General features: G+C 43.0%; 2 protein-coding genes across 2 annotated transcripts; one reads left to right on the forward strand and one right to left on the reverse strand.

The window, feature by feature from the left end:
• Positions 1 to 333: 333 nt before the first annotated feature.
• On the forward strand, positions 334 to 4,185 carry LOC147905815 (pentatricopeptide repeat-containing protein At3g09040, mitochondrial-like). The gene has a single exon (XM_087374821.1). The coding sequence runs from the start codon at positions 909 to 911 to the stop codon at positions 3,462 to 3,464; it is 2,556 nt and encodes an 851-aa protein (XP_087230947.1). The 5' UTR covers positions 334 to 908; the 3' UTR covers positions 3,465 to 4,185.
• Positions 4,186 to 19,159: 14,974 nt separating this feature from the next.
• On the reverse strand, positions 19,160 to 20,238 carry LOC147905816 (prohibitin-3, mitochondrial-like). The gene has a single exon (XM_087374845.1). The coding sequence runs from the start codon at positions 20,057 to 20,059 to the stop codon at positions 19,229 to 19,231; it is 831 nt and encodes a 276-aa protein (XP_087230971.1). The 5' UTR covers positions 20,060 to 20,238; the 3' UTR covers positions 19,160 to 19,228.
• Positions 20,239 to 20,548: the final 310 nt, after the last annotated feature.

Here is a 20,548-nt window from a genome sequence, read left to right on the forward strand (position 1 = left end):
AGGTTTTCAGTGATGATCTACACTTTTTGCTCTCTGCTTCCTGTGTGGAGCAGAAGTGCGCAGATTTTCTGCTTTGGTACCAATCTCTTCAAGTATGTGTGAAATCTCTTATATGTACGACTTTGTAGGATAGGTATTAACATCTACCTCCTTAGACTTAGTGTAGTGGGGAGGGTACGATCACTGCGTCGGCCCCTGTAGGCGACAGTGTTTACACACTGGCCCTCCGCCTAAGCTTGGGCGAGCAATGGGAGGCCAAGATTGGCTGCCGATCAGGGGCAGTGGACATGTTTGCCACATTAGCTCTTGGTGCCCTCATTCTCTAACCACCCTAAGACCTCCCTTTTACAAGTCTCCACTTACGCCATGATCTCCACGGTCAATCAAGTGGATTCGATGAATGGGCAGCTTCGGATACATTCTTATGTTGTTTACGAACGGAGTTTACATACTACCCCACTACCATGGATCATGGACCCGCCCACGTGGAGCCCACGGCTCAGATATATTCAATGCACCATGGGCGGGCATGGGTCAATGTAGTGTGGACTTTGTAAACACCCTCATTGTTGTACACTTCATTGCCTTAATTGCTGAAGCATAACTTGCATGCATGTGAGCATTAGAAGAGCTCTGCTTCCCTCTTTCTTCCCTGTTCCCTCTTGAAGTCACCCCAGAGTGTACCTTGACTTTGGAGAAGATGATGACTGACAGAAGGAGGCAGAGATCCCTGTCATCCGTCTGACTGAAGTGGCAAAACTATGCAGCCCTATCGTCGCGCAGGTACGTACCACCGGGATTTTTCGTAGTGGAGATTCAGTCCAATTGATTGGCTGGTAGCTTGTTAGAGAATTGTGGCAAGGCCGGCTTCAGGTTTGGTGTACAGAAAATCACAGCCACCCCAAGAGATGACTGGCTGGAATACGTTGAGCTTAGAGGAGGCACTAACGTCCGTGGAACGTGAGCCCCAGCTGCCTTCTGTTCACACTCTTACGTGCATCTTGCATAAATGCAGAATGAGGAAAAGTTTAGCATATACCAAGCGCTTGTATGCCTACCTGTGCACAAAGAGGCTGGAAGATCATAGATCTATTGGGAACTACCTTGTCCCAATGTTGGCCCAAGTTGGAAGCATGTGCGATGCTCGGCAGGTTTTTCACGAGTTGGTTGATCAGAATGTATATTCTTGGACGGCTCTCATGATGGGTTATATTGAATGTGGCGAATCACAGCATGCCCTCAACCTCTACCAGAAAATGCAAGTGGATTCTGTACATCCTAGCAAGTATACCTACGTGGCCATACTGAAGGCTTGTGCAAGGCTGAAAGATGCAGAAAGAGGCCGAGAAATACACTCAGATATTGCCAGAAAAGGGTTGGAAATAGATCTTTTTATTGGCAGTACCTTGGTGGACATGTATGCCAAATGTGGCTTGCCTGCAAAAGCACAGGAAGCATTTGACCAACTGCCAGTGCAAGATGTAGTTTCCTGGAATGCACTGATGGCAGGATATGCCGAGCAGGAGCTTGGTGAGGAAGCCCTGAACTGTTTTGAACAGATGCAGCTGGAGGGTCTCTCTCCAGATGCTGTCACATTTGTTTGCAGCTTGAAATCTTGTGGAAACATACGAGCCATAGACAAGGGCCGAGAGATACATACCGAGGTCGCCAAAAAAAGGTTGGAAACAGATCTTTTCATTGGCAGCACCTTGGTGGATATGTATGCCAAATGTGGCTCACTTGGAGAAGCACGGGAAGTGTTTGACAAGATGCCAGTTCAAAATGAGGTCTCATGGAATGCATTGATTGCAGGATATGCCGAGTATGGGCTTGGTGAGGAAGCGCTGAAATGTTTTGAACAGATGCAACTGGAGGGTTTCTCTCCCAATGCTGTTACATTTGTTTGCAGCTTGAAAGCTTGCGGTAGCATAGGAGCCATAGACAAGGGCCAAGAAATACATGCTGAGATGGCAAGAAAGGGGATGGAAAGATATCTTTTTGTTGGCAACACCTTGGTGGATATGTATGCCAAGTGTGGCCTGCTTACAAAAGCACGGGAAGCATTTGACAAGCTACCAGTTCGAAATGAGGTCTCATGGAATGCACTGATTGCAGGATATGCTGAGCAGGGACTTGGTGAGGAAGCACTGAAATGTTTTGAACAAATGGAACTAAGGGGTCTCTCTCCTGATGCTGTCACATTCATTTGCAGCTTGAAAGCTTGTGCAAGCATAGGAGCCATAGACAAGGGCCGAGAAATACACACCAAGATTGCCAGAAAGGGGCTGGAAAGAGATCTTTTTGTTGGCAACACCTTGGTAGATATGTATGTCAAATGTGGCTCACTTGCAAAAGCAAGGGAAGCGTTTGACAAGCTGCCTGTTCGACAGGTGGCCTCATGGAATGCACTAATTGCAGGATATGCTGAGCAGGGGCTTGGTGAGGAAGCACTTAAATGCTTCCAACAGATGCAAATTGAGGGTCTCTCTCCAGATGTTGTCACATTTATTTGCATCTTGAAAGCTTGTGGCAGCATAGGAGCCATAGACAAGAGCAGAGAGATACATGCCGAGATTGCCAGCAAGGGGCTGGAAAAAGATCTTTTTGTTGGCAATGCCTTGGTGGATATGTATGGAAAATGTGGCTCATTTGCAAAAGCACAGGAAGCGTTTGACAAACTGCCAGTTCGAGACGTAGTCTCGTGGACTGCATTAATCGCAGGATATGTGGAAAATGGGCTTGGTGAGGAAGCGCTCAACTGTTTTGAACAGATGCAACTGAAGGGTCTCCCTGCAGATGCTGCCACATTTGTTTGCAGCTTGAAAGCCTGTGGCATTATAGGGGCCATGGACAAGGGCCAAAAAATACACACTGAGATTGCTAGAAAGGGGCTGGAAAGAGATCTTGTTGTTGGCAGCACTTTAGTGGATGTGTATGCCAAATGTGGCTCGCTTGCAAAAGCGTGGGAAGCATTTGATAAGTTGCCAGTTCGAGATGTTGTCTTGTGGAATGGGCTCATTGCGGGATATGCCCAGCTAGGAGAAAGCAAAATTGTTTTCCATATGTTTGAGAGAATGAGAGGAGAAGGGATAAGGCCAGACAGCGTCACATTCACTTTTCTTCTGAATGTATGCAGTCACACGGGTCTTGTGGATAAGGGCCAGATGTACTTTGAGGCCATGAGCAAAGACTATAGCATCACTCCAACTATTGAGCACTACATTGGCATGGTTGATCTCCTTGGCCGTGCAGGCCAATTAGACAAGGCGATAGAGATGGTGAAGAAGATGCCATTCCATCCAAATCTTGTGGTGTGGCATACGGTGTTGGGTGCTTGTCAAAAGTGGGGTAATGTGGAACTTGCAAGACTGGCCTTTGAACATGCAGTGCAATTGGATGAAAAGGATGCTGCAGTTTATGTCTTGATGTGTAACATCTATGCAGATGCTTACATGCAGGAGTAAGAGAACATGGTTGAGGCTATGTGAGTGAAAGAACAAGCATGGAATCGCAGGATCTCATGCACTGCATGATGTATTTCTACCATGAGCTTTGGTCTTGGAGCTTCTTTCATACTTAATAGAAGTCATCATACGTGTTGTCAAGAATAGGTCGATGGACTGTTGTACGCACAGCAGGTTCGTTTTGGCATGTTTGCAGATTCGTGTTTCATTTGTAAGGAGAGAGGGCCCTTTGCCTGAAATTGTTCCTTGAAAGCTCAGAATGCGGTACTTGCAAGGAGAGACAAGAGGCATGGCACAGAAGTCGCTCCAGTCCACCGGTTGTGAGCCTGTACAAGCTCTTGCAGGCAACATGCAAGGGCCCGTAGCTCTGCAATCTTGTGTGGGGAAACCAGACTTGTCCAAAAGACATCCGAGTTGGTGTCGGGTTGTGCTAAGGAGGTGCGGAAGGTTTGTGGGGAAGAATGTCGGACTGTGTGTAGAAGCCCCCCCTTGCCTAAGGAAAGTGGCCCTGACGAAGGCAAGGAAGAGTTGCAGATTGAGCAGTGGAGCAGATCTGTGCGATCCAACTCTAGAGGATAGGGAGGAGTTTACTTCAATTAGACTGCCGGCTCAAGAGGATGCTCCGGGTGAAGATTTACCAGAGGCGAATCACAAGAGAAGAGTGCACAAAGAGAACACACGTTTGAAGAAGCCGTATGATCAAATATGGGTTCGCATTCGACTCAAGAGGCTGCATCCTCCAATGGTGGTGGTGGTGGTTGGGGGGGTGGAGGGGGGGGGAGCAGTATATTCTTCATTCTGGTATTTCGGACCATGTGCCGATGCCATGGAGGAAGCAGTTGGGACTGAGAGATCCCTGGATGTTCTGTTCAAATTTGAAAAAGTATCTACAACACACACAAAAATTGTGACACGATCTGGCAAACATGGAGTGATTGTGGGGCTGATCTGGAGACCCATGTGTTAAATGGGATGCTGCAATCCAGGGAGTAGTCTCAGTGGGATCATCAAAACCAGGATCAGAGGGTGAAATGAAGGTCACCTACCTCAATTAAGGGAAGCTCTTCGGGCTGCATTGAGCCTGGCTCCTATAGACCCGATCTAGCAACCCCTCTTGGTGGAAGTGGAGGAAGGCATCCAAGCAGGTGAATTGGAAAGGGCAGAAAGGCAAGGATTAGGGATCAAGGGAATCAATGGACCAGGTGATGAATAGCAAGGGTGACTCCACCAAATTTCGGCACATTGCTGAGGTGTTTAAAATAGAGTTGGGAGGCTTTGTGGGAAAGCTAGTGGCCGAGGAGTATACTTGGAAAGGGAAGGTTTAGGCAGTCCTGGCTAGTGTAGGATCCAGGGTCACAGAGGTACAAAGACAAGGGCTGGCTAAACCCTTCTTGGAAGTGGAACGATGGGAATCCTTGAATGAAATGAAAAATGATGAATCCCAGGGACATTTTTGTGGTTTTTTGGATTGTTATTAAAGACAATCGGGTGGCAATGGCAAATGCATTTGTGCAAAGGGGTTAGCTGCCAGAAGATGTTCATGCTGGCTTCATGAAACTCTTTCCGAAGCGCTAAAGCAGGTTGAGAGTCAGGGACTGGAGGCCAATCCCAATGCTGAATATGTCATTCGAGGTGTTAACCAAAATACTGGCTCTCAAAATTAGAGAAATAATCATGCTAGTTGTGGATCAAGAGCAAAATGGAATTATTAAAGGTATGGACATTTTAGAGGATGTGCCAAGTGTGTCGTGTTCTTTAGATTATGCTTGTGCCTTTGGGCAGGGATGTATCCTTTTTTGGGCTCGACCTTGACAAAGCCTATGATAGGGTCAGGTGAGATTTCATGTGTGTTGTACTGGAGCATTTTGGGTTTGGCTCCCCCTTTTTCAAGATGGTGAGCTCCCTGTTTGGGAATGTATCAGCCATTTCCCAAACATGGGTGGTTAAATGCAGGCTTAGTGGGTGGTTTGATCTGTGTAGATCAGTCAGGTAGGGTTGCCTGATAGCCCCGCTTCTGTTTGCACTATGCACAGTGCCATTGGTAAACCTATTCAAAAAGGGAGTGGAAGAAGGGTTGATAAAAGGTGTGTTGCTGCCCTCAAAAAACAATGTTCTTAATTTCTCCACAGATTACATTGTGGCCTTCTCGGAGGAGAACCAGTGGAGAAATTCTGCCATCTGTTTGATGCTTTATGCAAGCTGTGTCAGGGTCCAAATGTAGCCAGACAAAGACTTTTTCCCTTAGGGTGTGATGGAACAACAGCAAGGAGTTAATGGAATGAAGCAAATGGAGAGTGCTTATTCAAGAGTGGAGAGCCCAATATATAGGCTCCAAGATACATCCAATGAACATCATAGATGATGTCATAGTAGAAGCCACCAAGATCCTATAATCATGGCACCATCTCCATGAATCTCTCAATCGCACCTAGAACCTTCTACAACTAAACTTGGTCACACTAACCAACACACAACCCTTGTATCCCTTGGTACACCCCATTACATCAATTTGTCCTTCATTCCTCCCCACAAATCGATGACCTCATCCCTCAGCTATAGTACATGGGATGCTCCATGGCTTGCCCACCATCATGTGGTAACACACATGGCCCCAACCTGTGACTCACTCTTAGGACTCTTAGTTTACAACTGGAGGATTAGACAATGACTATGTATGGAAATCCCCATGGGTCCAACACGGTAAAACCTCAAATAGGAATGTGAAAAAATTTCATGGATTGATTTCATTGGCTAGAGACTCCAATTCTACTATAGGAACCATTTAATATTCTCCTTACCATCTAAGCACCCAACGGTGAATTAATGGACTAATTACAATTATTCTAATAGAGGATTTCCATGCACGAACAGGATCACCATATGGATGGATGAAGTGGAAGAAGATAATGAAGAAAGAAGAGGCTGGAAAAGGACATCAAATGATGCCGGGGAAATCATTCATATAAGAAGACAAATCCTCACATTGTGTGGATGGAGATTTTAGAGCTGATGATGGATTTCTACAGCCAGCTCTTTCAGGCGGAGAGGCTGACTCTAGCTTGCCTTGTGGCCCGTGAGTTAGTTTGGGACCATGTTCCGACAGTAGTCTCGCAGGAGTTGTGCAGGAGACTCGAGGAGCCTTTCACGGGTGAAGTTTGTATAACCTCTTACCACAAGGATGACTTCACCAACATTGAAGAAAGTCAAAGATGTTGCAAAGACCTCTATCAATGAGGAGACTTTCATCCAAGAGGGCATTGGCCTTACTTCCGAGATCACAGGCATATCATTGATGTAGCTTCTTTGTTCCTTGATCTTCACTGCTCCTTTCTTTGTAAAATAAACTTCGAAAAGAATAGCAATAGTAGCTTCTAGTCGGTTGGCCTTAGAGACATATGCATGCCTTTCTTGATCAAATTTATAGGTATCCTTACATAAGGCACTCATGGTAAAGAGGGTCGTACCGCTTGGTATAACAAGGGCAATGTCTACTTTTATACTACATAGGAGCTCATGTTTGTATGGCAAAGTATAGTCAATCAAATACAAGTTCATTTCATACATCATGAAAGATGCTGAAACCATAACTAAGGCATCTTCAATCAAATAAGCAACATAATGGTTGTAGTTGAAACCTTTGTTCCAATCTTATCCATTGGAAACCATCATGCATATCATATACTCATTTATCATATAAGCCTTCGTCACTATAAACATGAGTATAGAATACTTCTCCAAAACACTTTCAAAGTATTAATGCCATAGTCAAACTTTGACTAAAAGTTCAAAGTTTCCTCCAAGTGTCAAGTATAATGTTGATTAGAGCTAAACGGAATATTGATTTAACACTTTCAGCATTCAAAACAAAGTCAATCCTTGCTTTGATGATCAAAAGCCCCAAAAACTAGTTGACTTAGTCAACCGTTACCAAGCATAGCAAGCTAAAAACTGTGTTTTCAGACAGAGGTCGAATGGAGCCCGAAATTGGAGCTATCAGCAGCAAGAGAGAGGGGGCTTTTGCAACAGAAATTAAGCTCTAGTACCAAAGGACTCCCATTAGAGAGGAATTGCGCCAATGCGCATCGGGTCGTCTAAGAAACTTGCGCCTTTTTCGACTGGTTTTTCGTGTTTTCTCCTCAAATACAAGAGCATTGGTGCTCAGACTTAATCAGAATCCTCCTTATAACGTCGCCCACCAGCAGCTAGAACCATTTTGTGAATGGTGACTCCTATTGGGAGAATTGCAAGAAAATTCGGCGACCAGAAGAAGTGTCGGCACGGGCAGCAGACATGACTATTGCGTAATTCCTCTGAACCATAGATTCGCCCAACCAAGAGGAGTATCCAGCTCAGATGACTTGTAGAATGATGCTTCAGAGAGAGAGAATAAGCTTAAGGAAAATCAGGAAGGAAGGTGGAAGAGAAGGGGAAGATGAAGAATCTAGCGGAATCAAAGAGGACTCAAGGAATCAAGGAGGATGGTCGTGACTCTGATACCACATGATGGAACAATAGCAAGGAGACAATGGAATGAAGCAAATGGAGAGTGTTTATTCAAGAGTTGAGAGCCCAATATATAGGCTGCAAGATACATCCAATGAACATCATAGATGATGTCATAGTAGAAGCCACCAAGATCCTATAATCATGCCACCATCTCCATGAATCTCTCAATCACACCTAGAACCTTCTACAACTAAACCTGGTCACACTAACCAACACACAACCCTTGTACCCCTTGGTACACCCCATTACATCAATTTGTCCTTTAGGGTGGACCCAAGCGCTCTCCCAAGGTGGGAAGAGAATCTACCTCTTAAGTGGATTGGGAGGGGTTTTGTTACATAGGTCTAGGGCTCTCCTCTGGATAGTGTTTCGACTGGTTTAAAGATAAAATAAAGCAGAAACTTTTTAATTGGCAAGGCTTGTGCCTAGGCTAGAATGCAAGCCGCTCGTAATTCAACATGTCTTACCTTCTGGCACTACGTACTAGGCTTCCGTTTGGAACCTTCAGGAAAAGTCACTGGAATGAGATTGAGAGATTACCGTGCACATTCCTCTAGGTAGAACATGGTGGCAAATTGCATTATATTCCATGGGAACTTCTTAAAGTGCCTAGGCTAAGAGATGGATTGGGGCTTTCAAATATAAATGGCTTCCCCGGATGGTCGAATGCCAGGCCCCATGGGTGGGGATTGTTAAATGGTTTGTTGAAAATGAAAAAGGTAAAGGGGTGGGTTTGGGCATGGCTCCTCTTGGTATGACAAGGTGTGAACGTGGTTATCGCTGAAGATTGCTACTTCGTACCTTATCACAGGTTTGGTGGATGCGTGGAAATCGTGTGGGTTCTTGATGACTTGCAAAGGGAGAACACGCCTTCAAGGGGATGCTAGCTTGTTAGAAATCGACCAACAGAGGGTACACACAGCAAAAGATTGATAGAATTGCCCAGGAGCTCACACAGTGTGGTGTGGGGTATGGCAAGGAATTTCTAAATTGAAGTAAGAGTAAAGAGCACACATTTTGGGTTAACCTGCTTATCCACTTGCAGTACTACAAATCATGATCTCCTCTTAGTTCGGTGCAATCTAGTTTTGCTTCTTTCACCTCTTTTGGATCACCTCATCTCTAGAGAGTTTTCTCCTCTTGCTCCATGATGGGTGGATTTTAGGCCATGTGGGCCTTTACACATAGCTATGCGAGGCTACGTGCCACCCATAGTTTAAGTCTAGTAGTAAGAGCGATGGAGTACAAGCAATTATGCCTTCTGTGGCTCCTTGTATCCCCTAATTAGGGGATGCATGTATGATGTACTATCCTAGCAACTAGTTCCCCGACTCCTCTTCTTGAGGATATGCCCATTGTTTTCACCCATAGTCAAGTCCAGTAGCGAGAGAGACGAAGTACAAGCAATTTTGCATTTTGTGACTCCTCAGATTGTGTAGTAGGGGATGCATGTATGATGTACTATCCTAGCAGCTAGTTTCCTGACTCCTCTTCATGAGGATGTGCCCATGTAGTAGCTTATGATGAGGGGATGTCTTTTTTGTACGAAAGATTACTTAAAAGCTTCGTTCTAGGAGTTTTCTTGATGCATATTATCTTTGTAAGCAAGTTGTTCATTAAAAAAAAACCATCCTACAATTGTGATGGTTGATTTTGTTTTCTCAGGAAAGAACTCAATCAAAGGAGGACAACTCAAGGGAGCCCACTTTCAAGTCTCAAGAATGACCGTCTCAAGAAATTCCGCAAATTGTTGTGGATATCCCAACTCATCAAAAGTGGATTGAGAAATCTAAATGTAAGTAAGTTGTATTGAGTTGAAACAAAAACAAATAAGTCTGCAAGTCCAAAGAAATTACCAAAAAGCAAAATCGGCACTCAGGCTGGAAAACCAATCGTTGCCAAGCAAGTCTATTTGGCAATCAAGGGAGCTATTGGGATGCCTTCACCTCATTGGATCATGTCGGGATGGGCCAAGACTGGTGGTTCAAATTTATTCAATCTAATCTAAGGGGATTATGTTTCCTCGTCAATAGTTGACTACATCATCTAATTGAAACAAATCATTGCAATTACATGGCAATAGATGAGAGGGTAGTGTGCCATTATGAAAAGATGACATTTTAAACATAGAGAATCATATGGGTGTTTTTCTTAAAGGGGTAGTATGATCTTTCTTTCTTTATTTCTTTGGCGCAAAAAGGATAATATATTAATGAGGGAAAGCTCTCAAAATTACAACTCAAATTAGGGCAATTGTGCCAATCAAGAGGCGGTAGGATCTATTGAATTTCTAGAAGAATCTTTGTAGCCAAGTTCGTTCGAGACTTGAGTGGATGCTCGAAGTGTGGTGGTATGATCTTACACCATGTTGATTATTGTTATGATGAAGATGCACTCTCGACACATTATGGAGTTTTCTGGTCTACATTTCAATGTGTCTCATTAGGGGCGTGCGCCAATGAGATTGAACCAAAGACATGGCAGTGAATAGCTTGTCTAGAGTTGATGTGAAATCCCATTACATTTTAACCTACATCTTTCTACATCTTGGAGATAGGTGGGAGTAGATAGTGCCTCATTATGGAGCCATGTAGTTGCTAAACACAAAAACATGGTCAAGTGCCTCCCAACTTCAAGGAGTGGAATCTATGTGAAGGTGTGAAGGATGCATTCATGGAAAATAGCCTTTCCCGATAAGCAAGCCACAAGATTCAAGAAACTGCTAGAGGTGGTGCATAGTAATATTGTAGGGGGTACTTGACTCATATAGCATTACTTGGTAGTAACAAATACTTTATCACATTTATTAGTATGTCTTGTTCATGAAGTAGAGGTCTCAAGTAGTTGACAAACTTCAAAAACTTAGCCAAATTGTCGAACCAAATGTCTTTGATCCAATAATGGAGAATAATATATCTCTTTGAGTTCTAGAAACAATGGGGAATAAGCCGCATCATATTAGTGTCAAGGATTTCTTCAATCTCTCTATCAACTTGTTTTAGACCTTGAACTTCTTCAAGCCTTCACATTGAAGCTTTAGAAAACAAGCGATGGTGAAGGAGCTAAAATCATCCATGAATATAAAAAAGTATGTGGCTTCACCAAGCAACTATGTTTGTAAAGGCTAGAGTAGATCAATGGCATGATGGCCCTCTAGGTCTTTAAATGTAAATATTGTGCTTCTTTCCCATACTGCAAGATTCTTGGAAGGGATCTTGCATGTGAATTAATTCTTCAATAGTTCGTTGCTTGCTAGGCCAAAAGGCCTTGAGAATTGAGATGACAAAGGCAATGATGCCAAACATGGGTGGCCTAAATGCCACAATTGTTTGAAGATAGGAAAAACTAGTGCCTTTTGACTCTAGTTAAATGGGTGCCAACACCAATAATAGATTCTTTTAGATCATGGGGGGATAGCAAACTTTAGAATGGTAACAAAGAAGATTGTGAGCACTTTGCCAATGTGAAAGGCTTGAATTCTACTATTAGCACTAAGAGCAATTGGAAAGCAATAAGGGAAGAGGGAAGCAAGTGTATCCTTCGAACCATGTCAGATTAGATGTCGTGTTGAGAGGCACTAGTGTCATGGTATTAAGCATTTTTTAAATTGGCTATATCAAAAGGAGAAGTATTTATGGAATTCTATGGTGAAATTTTTACTTGATCAAAGAAACCCATAAAAGGCCACTAGTTTACCTGATTAGTAGGCACATATAAAAGGCCACTAGTTTCGCCAATGCGATAGTTGCCATTAAATGAGAACTTGGTGGTGGTCATTTGGGAAGAACCGAAATCTGTTGCTGATGATGGGAGCTAGGGAGAAAGTGTATAGGATTGCTGGGCTAGACAAAATGTCTATGTCATGGATCCAAAAAACTTGAACGGTAAATGAAGTGAGGTTGATTCATCAAATGTCTTAGTGTGAACTAGCATATTTATATTCCTAAAGTATTTTCCCAATGATGGGACCTCGTGTGTTGGAAAATTAGGAGGTGAAAGTGGAGTGGACAAGCTTACTGCTATACACTATGTTGTATTCCCTCTATCTATGGTGCACCATCCTTAACACCCCTCATTGCACTGGGTGCATGCACAAGATATTTTTTAGACTTTGTTTGGTGCATACGATAGCAACTTATAAAATTTTAAAAGCCCTTGAAAAAGTAAAGTTGTATGTGCATGTGTGAGCACAATGACTACATAGCAAAAGTCTCTACAATGAGTACAACTTAGTAGATCCTGTACATAATGTGTATTTCCCACCTCTTAGTTGTAGGTCATCCTTCAGCTTTGGGAACAAAATCTAGAAAATAGGCCAAACTTAAGGGCTGAGGGAAGAATGCAAAAAAGAATGAAGTCCGGTTGGATCAAAGACTAGTCGATCATAAGATGATTGTGTGAATAACTGCATGTATGATAGCATGTTGAGCAAGCCAAAGATGAACATGTCAGAATTCTAAAGGGATTGTGAATTTGTTTTATCAATCCATATGTGAATCTGATTGATATAGCTTAGAACATGCAATGTGGTAGGTAACAAACAAGGGTGTCACCAACCAAAAAGAACGGACAACACTGTTTGAGATATGTTGAACTAAAGTAATCTCTATCATATGATGTTGGGTCATAGAAGAATATGCATAGTTGGAGTTGACAATCCATTCCCACTCTTGAAGATCCCACTGCAAATACTTTATGGAGACACCTCTATAGAGCCAAATTCTCCATGAACCTAGCTAGGGAATGTGATCCAGATTAGGGTCTAGATACCAACCTGAAGTCAAAAACACTACTTCGCATGATAAATGTTGATGTTAGGACAGATATGAAGTCTTGGATCCAAGCACTGATGCATTGAGGATGGACTGTATATGACAACCATAAGTGCATGGTAGAATACTAAGGTTCCCTAGGTTGATATGCGGCCAAACATGATAATGTCTACTCCACTAGGGTAAGACTGGATTGAAGTGTATATATCCACATTCTAAAGAATGATGAGTTAATAAAAATTGGCAGTGATGACTAGATCCAAGTGTGGTGTAATGCGGCATAGTTGAGCCCATGATGATATAGTGTCATGATGATTGATCTCATGTCCTAAATGAGTTCATGGCATGATATACTCCATGTCTGCGGTGAAAGCATTAGTGACGGATGCTCGAATGGAATCACCTAAAAAAATGGACCCTCCCTTTAATGAATTCAGCTACTAGCTCCTCTTTGGATGAGGCAATGTGCCATGCAAGTAGCCGAAAAGAGGAGGTAGACCTAGCAAGCACCAAGGGGACTTATGCCCTTGGTTTCACTAACGATGCCATCAAGGGGAAAAAGACTTGAGAGGTGGATGAACCACCTTTATCGCATACCCATTCTCAAGTTGGAATCTATAATAGCTTTTATTCTTGCTCATTTCTCCATCTCTTATCCATGCAGGACCTTGTCATCTTTCTTTTCCTTCTCTCATCATCACGCTCAATAGTTTTACAATAGTTTGTAGATAGTTTCAATGAACTTTGACTAGAGAACAAGTGTATTTAACCATTATAAGCACCATATTTCATTTCTCCATACTTGGTAATTGATGGTCTTTCAATAAAGAATTAGCATATTTGACTATCTTACTACATATCAAGGAAAGAAATCCCAAACCTGCCACATGGAGCATTGTGGAGGTTTGTAAAAAGGAGGAGGGAGGTTTTGGGAGGCTTGGTGGAGAGGAGGAGGAGGTTCACCGGGTGGAGTGATCTTGCAGCAATAAGTAACATCACGACTGCCGCACCCACAGTGATGTGCAGTTTGTAGTGGATCAAATGGGTGCCTAACAGCGCGGCTATAGTGGTGCAGATTGTAGTGCTGCGATTGTAGTGATGTGGCATAGTTGACATCACAGAGCAGACTGCAGCTCTAAACAAGCCGCAGCTCATGACACGTTGCATTGACTTGGGTTGCCTAAGAGGCACCAATTGCTGAGAGGCACCAATTGCAGGGGCATAGCAGGAGGAAAGGCTCGCTACATGTGGTGTCAATTGGGGTTGCCTTAGAGGCACGGCCTAGAGCTCGCGACACGTGGCCATTCACTCGCGGCTAGCCACCAAGTGTCTAGCTGGCCAGATCATGTGGCGCGATGCAACTCCTAAGGGCTCCTAAGGGCCCTCACACACACACACAAGGGGAGAGAGAGAGGGAGGGAGGAAGGGAGGGAGAGGGAGAGGGAGAGGGAGAGGGAGAGAGAGATGTAGGATTTTAGTGCAAGTTCATGCATCCATAAATTGACGCAATTGCAAAAAGCCACCTCCCTCGCATGATTATCTCACAAAGAGAATTGCAACATTGTTGAGATGACAAAATACTCTATAGTGAACATATGAAGAAGACGACACAGGGCTAGACTTGATCACATCAACTCTACCAAGTTTTCCCATCAACCGTGATGACTCAAAAGATTCTCTAAGGACCCTAAGAGTAGCTGCTGCTACTCCATGCCATCTAAGACTTGCAACATGCCATCTAAGACTTGTCATTGGAAAAATTACGAAGACATGATGCTTGGAGAGATGCTTGGAGAAAAGTCAGGTAATCCACTCTCAAGTATTAAAGAGGAGCTTTTAGACAGATCTCTTCATAGGGTTATCCACTCTCAAGCAGTAAAGAATCGCCTCATCGCAATGTGGTTACATGAGAACATGGATCTTAAGAACAAAAGGAAAGCAGGGAAGATTTTAGCCTTTATGTACAAATGCAAAAGCAAGGTCTCACCAAGTAGCTTTACCTTTTTTGCCATCTTGAAAGATGTTGCAACACAGCCGCTCTAGATGTCGAAAGGAGGTCCATTCTCAAATTAGTAAGCTCTCTCTTCAGACCAATGCTATCCTAAATGTCGTGGCAAGCAGTCTCATTGACATGTATCCTAAATGTGGGAGCATAGTGGAATCCCAACAATTGTTTGATGCATCCCCCATAAAAGATCATACCATGGAATGCATTAATTGTGCGATACGCCCACTAGGGAAAGAGTGAACTCCAATGGCGTGCGGTCCTCGCTTAGATTTCAAATGCTATCTTACGGTTTCCAGTGTGACGTCAGCGTTGAAGGCCTGCACTAGCTTGGCAGCAAGGGAAGGTGGGGAGCAGCTTGACCACAAATACATGTTAATATGGTATCTAGAGAAAGGTAAAGTCATCGTCTCCCACGTAGTAAAGAGGCTTACTCTCATGTATTTGTGGGAATCTTTTAATGTGGGAACATGGAGGATGCACAAAGGGTTTTTGACCAATTCCCACTACAGTAATGTGGTCTTCCTAGTCTACCATGATCATGGGTTATAGCAAGCAGGAGAGGGTGTGCTGGCTTTGGATTTATATTCTTGGATTCAAAGGGAAGGCATCCAGCTAAAAGCCTAAACGTTCATTTGTGTGCAGCACAAGAAGAGGGGCAAAGAGTTGATAGGAAGTTAGAAAAAAATAGATTGCTGGTAAAAGGTAAAACCCTCAACGCTAAAGTTTTTAAGATTGGCTTTGAGTTCGATTTATTTGTGGGAACCACTTTGGTGGACACGTATGTGATATGTGGGAGGTTTGAGTGTCTTTAATGAATTGCCTCATCGTAAAGTCGTTACATGGAGCAAAATGATCTTGGGCTATGTCATACAAGAAGAAAATGAGGAAGCTTTCAACCTTCATGTGCAAACGCAAGAGCAAGGTCTATCACCAAGTAGCTTTACCTTTGTTGCTATACAAAATGTGGGGCCATGCAAAGATGCATGAAGGGTTTTTGACCAATTTCCCTATCTTAATGTGTCTTCTTGGTCTAGCATGATCATGGGTTGAACAAGCAGGACGAGGATGAGTTGGCTTTGGATTTGTATGCTTGGATATAGTGAGAAGGAATCCAATTGAATGCCTAGACATTCATTTGTGCATTTAGGGCTTGCAATAGCCTTGCAATGATGGAAGAGGGGAAGCAAGTTGAAAGGAGTTAGAAGACAACTCTAAAGTTTTTAAGATTGGCTTCGAGTTTGATTTATATGTGGGGAACCACTTTTGTGGACATGTTCACAAAATGTGGGAGCATTGAGTGTCTTTAATGATCTGCATCATCGTAACATGCTTACAATCTTTGGGTATGTCAAACAAGAAAAAAGTAAGGAATTTTTTGGCTTTTTTTGGCTTTTATGTGCAAATGCAAGAGCAAGGTCTATCATCAAGTAGCTTTACCTTTGTTGCCATCTTGAAGCATGTGGCAACACAACTTTGGATATTGAAAAGGATGTCCGTTCTCAAATTACCAATTCGCATTTGAGATCCCATGTTGACACCTAGCAAAGCGAGTCTCTAACTCGTCGTAGCCAGGTGATGCTACTTGCATATAAATAGTCTTGCCAAACTTTGTGGCCTATGTAACCCGAAAGAACTTGCTAGAACACATTGCTTGAATGATGAGCAAGGCTCGACAAACGACACATCACTCAATGGATTTTGTTGATTGTTGTCAATTCCCTTACTTTGCATCTTACTTCTTCTATAACGTGAGGTTTCCATGTGACACACACACACTCCCCTACCATGCCCCTCCCCCCCCCCTCCTGAGAGAAACCTCCCTCAAGTGAAGCACAAGAACACAAGAAGATACAAATTACTAGTGCACAAAAAACAAAGCACAAAACCTACGAGACACTAACAAACCGCAAAGAACATAAGCAAGACAAACACAAGGAAAACAAGAAATGAACAAATAAAGCATAGAGAAAACCACCACAAACCACCTAGGACACACCCACTCATAGCTCAACCCGCAACATACAATGATGCACACATACATCACAACCAAGCACACAACACAAATAGAAGCAAACATGCACTCAAAGAACCAATAAGTGATTCATCTTTTTTCACCTTTCAATTAATGGATGACAATAGCATTATTATCAAAAAGTTGAATTTGCATTCAAATGGCTTGCCCTGAAATAAGTATGAGAACCTTGAAATAGAAATAGATGGAAGGAATAGAAAGAAGAGAAAAAGAGGGAGAAAATGGTGGAGACGAGAGAACAACTACTCGCACTATGCCATGTGCAAAAAAAATCTTTACATTTATGAGTGGAAACCTTAACTATAGCCTACCTTGAGAGGGCAAGCCAAAAATCTTAAAATCCTTTAAAATACGCTTCTTCAAAAAGCCAATCAATAAAGCTTACAAAACCAATGATTGTAATCTCAAGGGCTATATGAAATATTTATACCTACAATGCTATATCCAACCTTAGTAGTCTAACATCATGAGTTATTGATCAAGATATAAAAAACCTTCATTCAAAAAATATATTCTTAAGCTCCAATGAAATGCAAAATACACCAAGAGAGTTGATTGCAATGCACAACTCTACCAAGGTAATACAAATCCTTAAGGGTGAGTATAGTGAATGATACATGACTGCTTTACTTTCTTTGAAATTCCATCTATAATGCTATATATCATAGTGGCCACGTGCAATGACCAACTAAAGTGCAATGTACCATTTAGGGCCAAACTGAGTGGAGGAGGTGTGAAGAGTGAAGTACATCAATAAGACAATGTCTAAACAGTTGACAATTACAAAGGAAAAGACTAAGGGGTGGAAAAGAGGTAAAAAGGGAGTTTAACAGAGGAGCAAGGAGTGAAAGCAAGGTGGGAGAAGAACAAGGAGCTAGCCTTGGAGCGCATCTCCAACACGTCAAGGAGTTGGGTAGAGATATATACCTTTATGCAACCTTACAAACATACTAAATTGTTTGTAAACGAACCAAAAGAAGGGAGTTTGTAAGCGACTTTAAATAAAACTCTGACATCTCTAAAAGTAAATCTGCCAAAGAGGTAGAAAAGAGGCAAAAAGGGAGTTTGACAGAGTAGCAAGGAGTGCAACCAAGGTGGAAGAAGAACAAGATGCTAGCCTAGGATGGCATCTCCAACAAACAAAACTATGACTAAATGAGAATAAAACAAAATACTGTTCTAAAAACATGAAAGCAATACAAGAGCGACTGTTCCCTCCACTTCTTTTCTCGGAAGAGCAGGTTTTTAAAATCTGTCATCAGCATCATAAAGGAACTATCAGAGCTAATCCCAATTAAAGGAGCGATGTAGCCACACAATCAATTTAAGTCAACGTTGATGCATCCACTGAGAGCTGCTAGAACCCATTCAAGTGAGACAGATACCTGAAGAGGAATTACAGAGAAAAAAGATGTTAATATTAAGGGAATTTTTTACCACCGACAAGTGCAGTCCAAAGGGAAGAGCAAGCACAACCCTCTCTTGAGGTGCATATACTCACATTGGTGTGTGAGTTGTCTATATCAAATGGGAGTAGAATGGTCACCTACTGTTGCAAGCATGTAATTTCAACCATCATGCCACGCATCCTGTACTTTCGGATGCGTCCAAGTTACAAATCAAGAACTATGATCAAGGAGAAAAACACTCGGCTACCATCCATCACCAGCATGGTGGTAACGACTACTTGATATCCAACGCAAGAAATTGATGACCATACAACATCAAACACGGAACCTCGCTATTGACAAGATTTTAGGGTTTCACATCTGACAGACTAGAGCCATAATTTTCAAAATAGAGACGCCGCTCAGCTTGAGACTGTAAAAAATATATTTAACTTCTTCGCTACTACAAGTATCAAGCCACACAACAATGGGAACCAACTTGACAGTACCAACTCTTAATCCAAGACTAAGACGACACTTGGTGGTGTAAAAAAAAATTTGCAGAGCAGACATGCTACACTGGAGACATCACAGCAAGATAATGTGAGTCTGCACTTGTTGCGATGTTAGATGGGATCATGTTTAATGAGTTAATCCAGTAGAGAGAATGGGTTGTCCCATTAAACATGGATGAAGCATTGGATCGTATGTAATGGGAGAAACCATTCTCTCTACTCGCTTAACCCAATAAAGATGTTGAGACGGCCAAGTTCAGCGCGCATAGAAGCGACAAATTTATCGGCCTTAAAAAGAGGATCACTTTATTCAATCAAACTTACTCAATGCCTATGATATTAATTAACAGACGATGAAGTTTCATGTAAGAGAGGATAATCGTAGATGCCAATAAAATGTGCGTATACTGATAGAGCTCTCTCCCATTTAAAGCAATAAATTCCTAACCTGACAAAAATTTCTTGTGCATGGCATCGCAAACTTACTGTAGCTGGGTAAAAATATCCTACTTCCAATACAGATTTGTCGAGCTGATTCCCATGCTATTTGAAAATCGGGTTCATGCCGAGAAGCATGTTGTTCCCGTTGGGCAGGTACATGACGTTGGACGTTCTCGCCAAAGTCGCAGCAATCTCTCGTGAGGCTTCAATTCGTCGTAACTCAATTAGGCCAGGTCCAGCATGCGCAGTAGCTTCAGATATCATCCTGGCAGACTCACTTTCACCTTCGGCTCTGATGACGGCCGCCCTCATTTCCTGCTCAGCCTTGGCCACAACAAACTTCGAGCGTTCAGCCTCTTGCTGTGCAACTTGCTTCTGCTCAACAGCCTTCGAAAACTCGGCTCCATAAGAAAGATGTGTAATGGCTACATCGTCGAGCAGAATATGGAATTCCTTAGCTCTGCGCAGCAGACTCTCCCTCACAAGAGCAGACACAAAGGGGCGCTCAGTCAAAAGCTGATCAGCATTGAATTGAGCTACCACCGACTTCAAGACCTCATTACCAATTGACGGCAGCACTTTCTCGTTATATTCAAGACCCAACCTCTTGAAGATATCAGGAAGCATATCAACGTCAGGACGATAAAGAACACGGAGACTCAGATTCACCATCTGCAAGTCCTTGGTCCCCGTAACGGAAGAGACGGAGTGAGCATGAGTTCGGATGTCAAAAATGAAAGGCCGCTGGAGCCAAGGGATGAGAAAATGGGTGCCTTCACCGACGGTCTTGTCCAAGACACCACGAAAGCGATCGAAGATAACAGCCTGCTCGCCGCCATCGACGGTGTAGAGGGAGGCATTGAGGAGAGCACCACCGAAACCCAAAGCGATGGCAGCTTGGGCGACATTCTGGAGGAGTCTAGGAGCATTCATTGCAGGGACTACGAGCGCCGGACTTGAGCTTGGAGAGCTTGAGAGCTTGAAGCTCGACAGAGGAGAATGTGGAGAAGTGGCTATGGCGATAAACAGATCGAAGAAAAACGGTGATAAACAGATGCAAGGCTTGCAGAGCAAGACAACCCCTCTCTCAACCCTAAACACAACATTAGTACTAATTAATCTCCCCGTCGTGCACCCTTTGTGGTTTACACGTGCTTCTCTTGGGAGAGGAGGAAAACAAAACACACATACATAAGGAAAACTTTTATAGAGTAGACAGGATGAACATTGTAAATGAAGTGGCACCATTCGAATGACCTGTTTTGATCAGAAAGTTTGCATAGCGACAAGAATGCCAAAAACCATCCAACAAGAGGGATATATGGTTAGGTATGGTCAACGAAAAACTGGCCAATCATTCTTCATAAGCGATACTCCGTTTTGGAACCAAGGCTGCTTGCTTATACAAAAGGAAGCCATCAG

This window comes from Dipteris shenzhenensis, chromosome 1, assembly GCF_047967505.1.
Source record: "Dipteris shenzhenensis isolate YYH24624 ecotype China chromosome 1, Dip_SZ_1.0, whole genome shotgun sequence".
Classification (NCBI taxonomy): Eukaryota; Viridiplantae; Streptophyta; class Polypodiopsida; order Gleicheniales; family Dipteridaceae; genus Dipteris; species Dipteris shenzhenensis.

Bases quoted from the DNA above. Each gene is read 5' to 3' on its own strand.
- LOC147905815 (XM_087374821.1), top strand. From the start codon at position 909: ATGACTGGCTGGAATACGTTGAGCTTAGAGGAGGCACTAACGTCCGTG.
- LOC147905816 (XM_087374845.1), bottom strand. From the start codon at position 20,059: ATGAATGCTCCTAGACTCCTCCAGAATGTCGCCCAAGCTGCCATCGCT.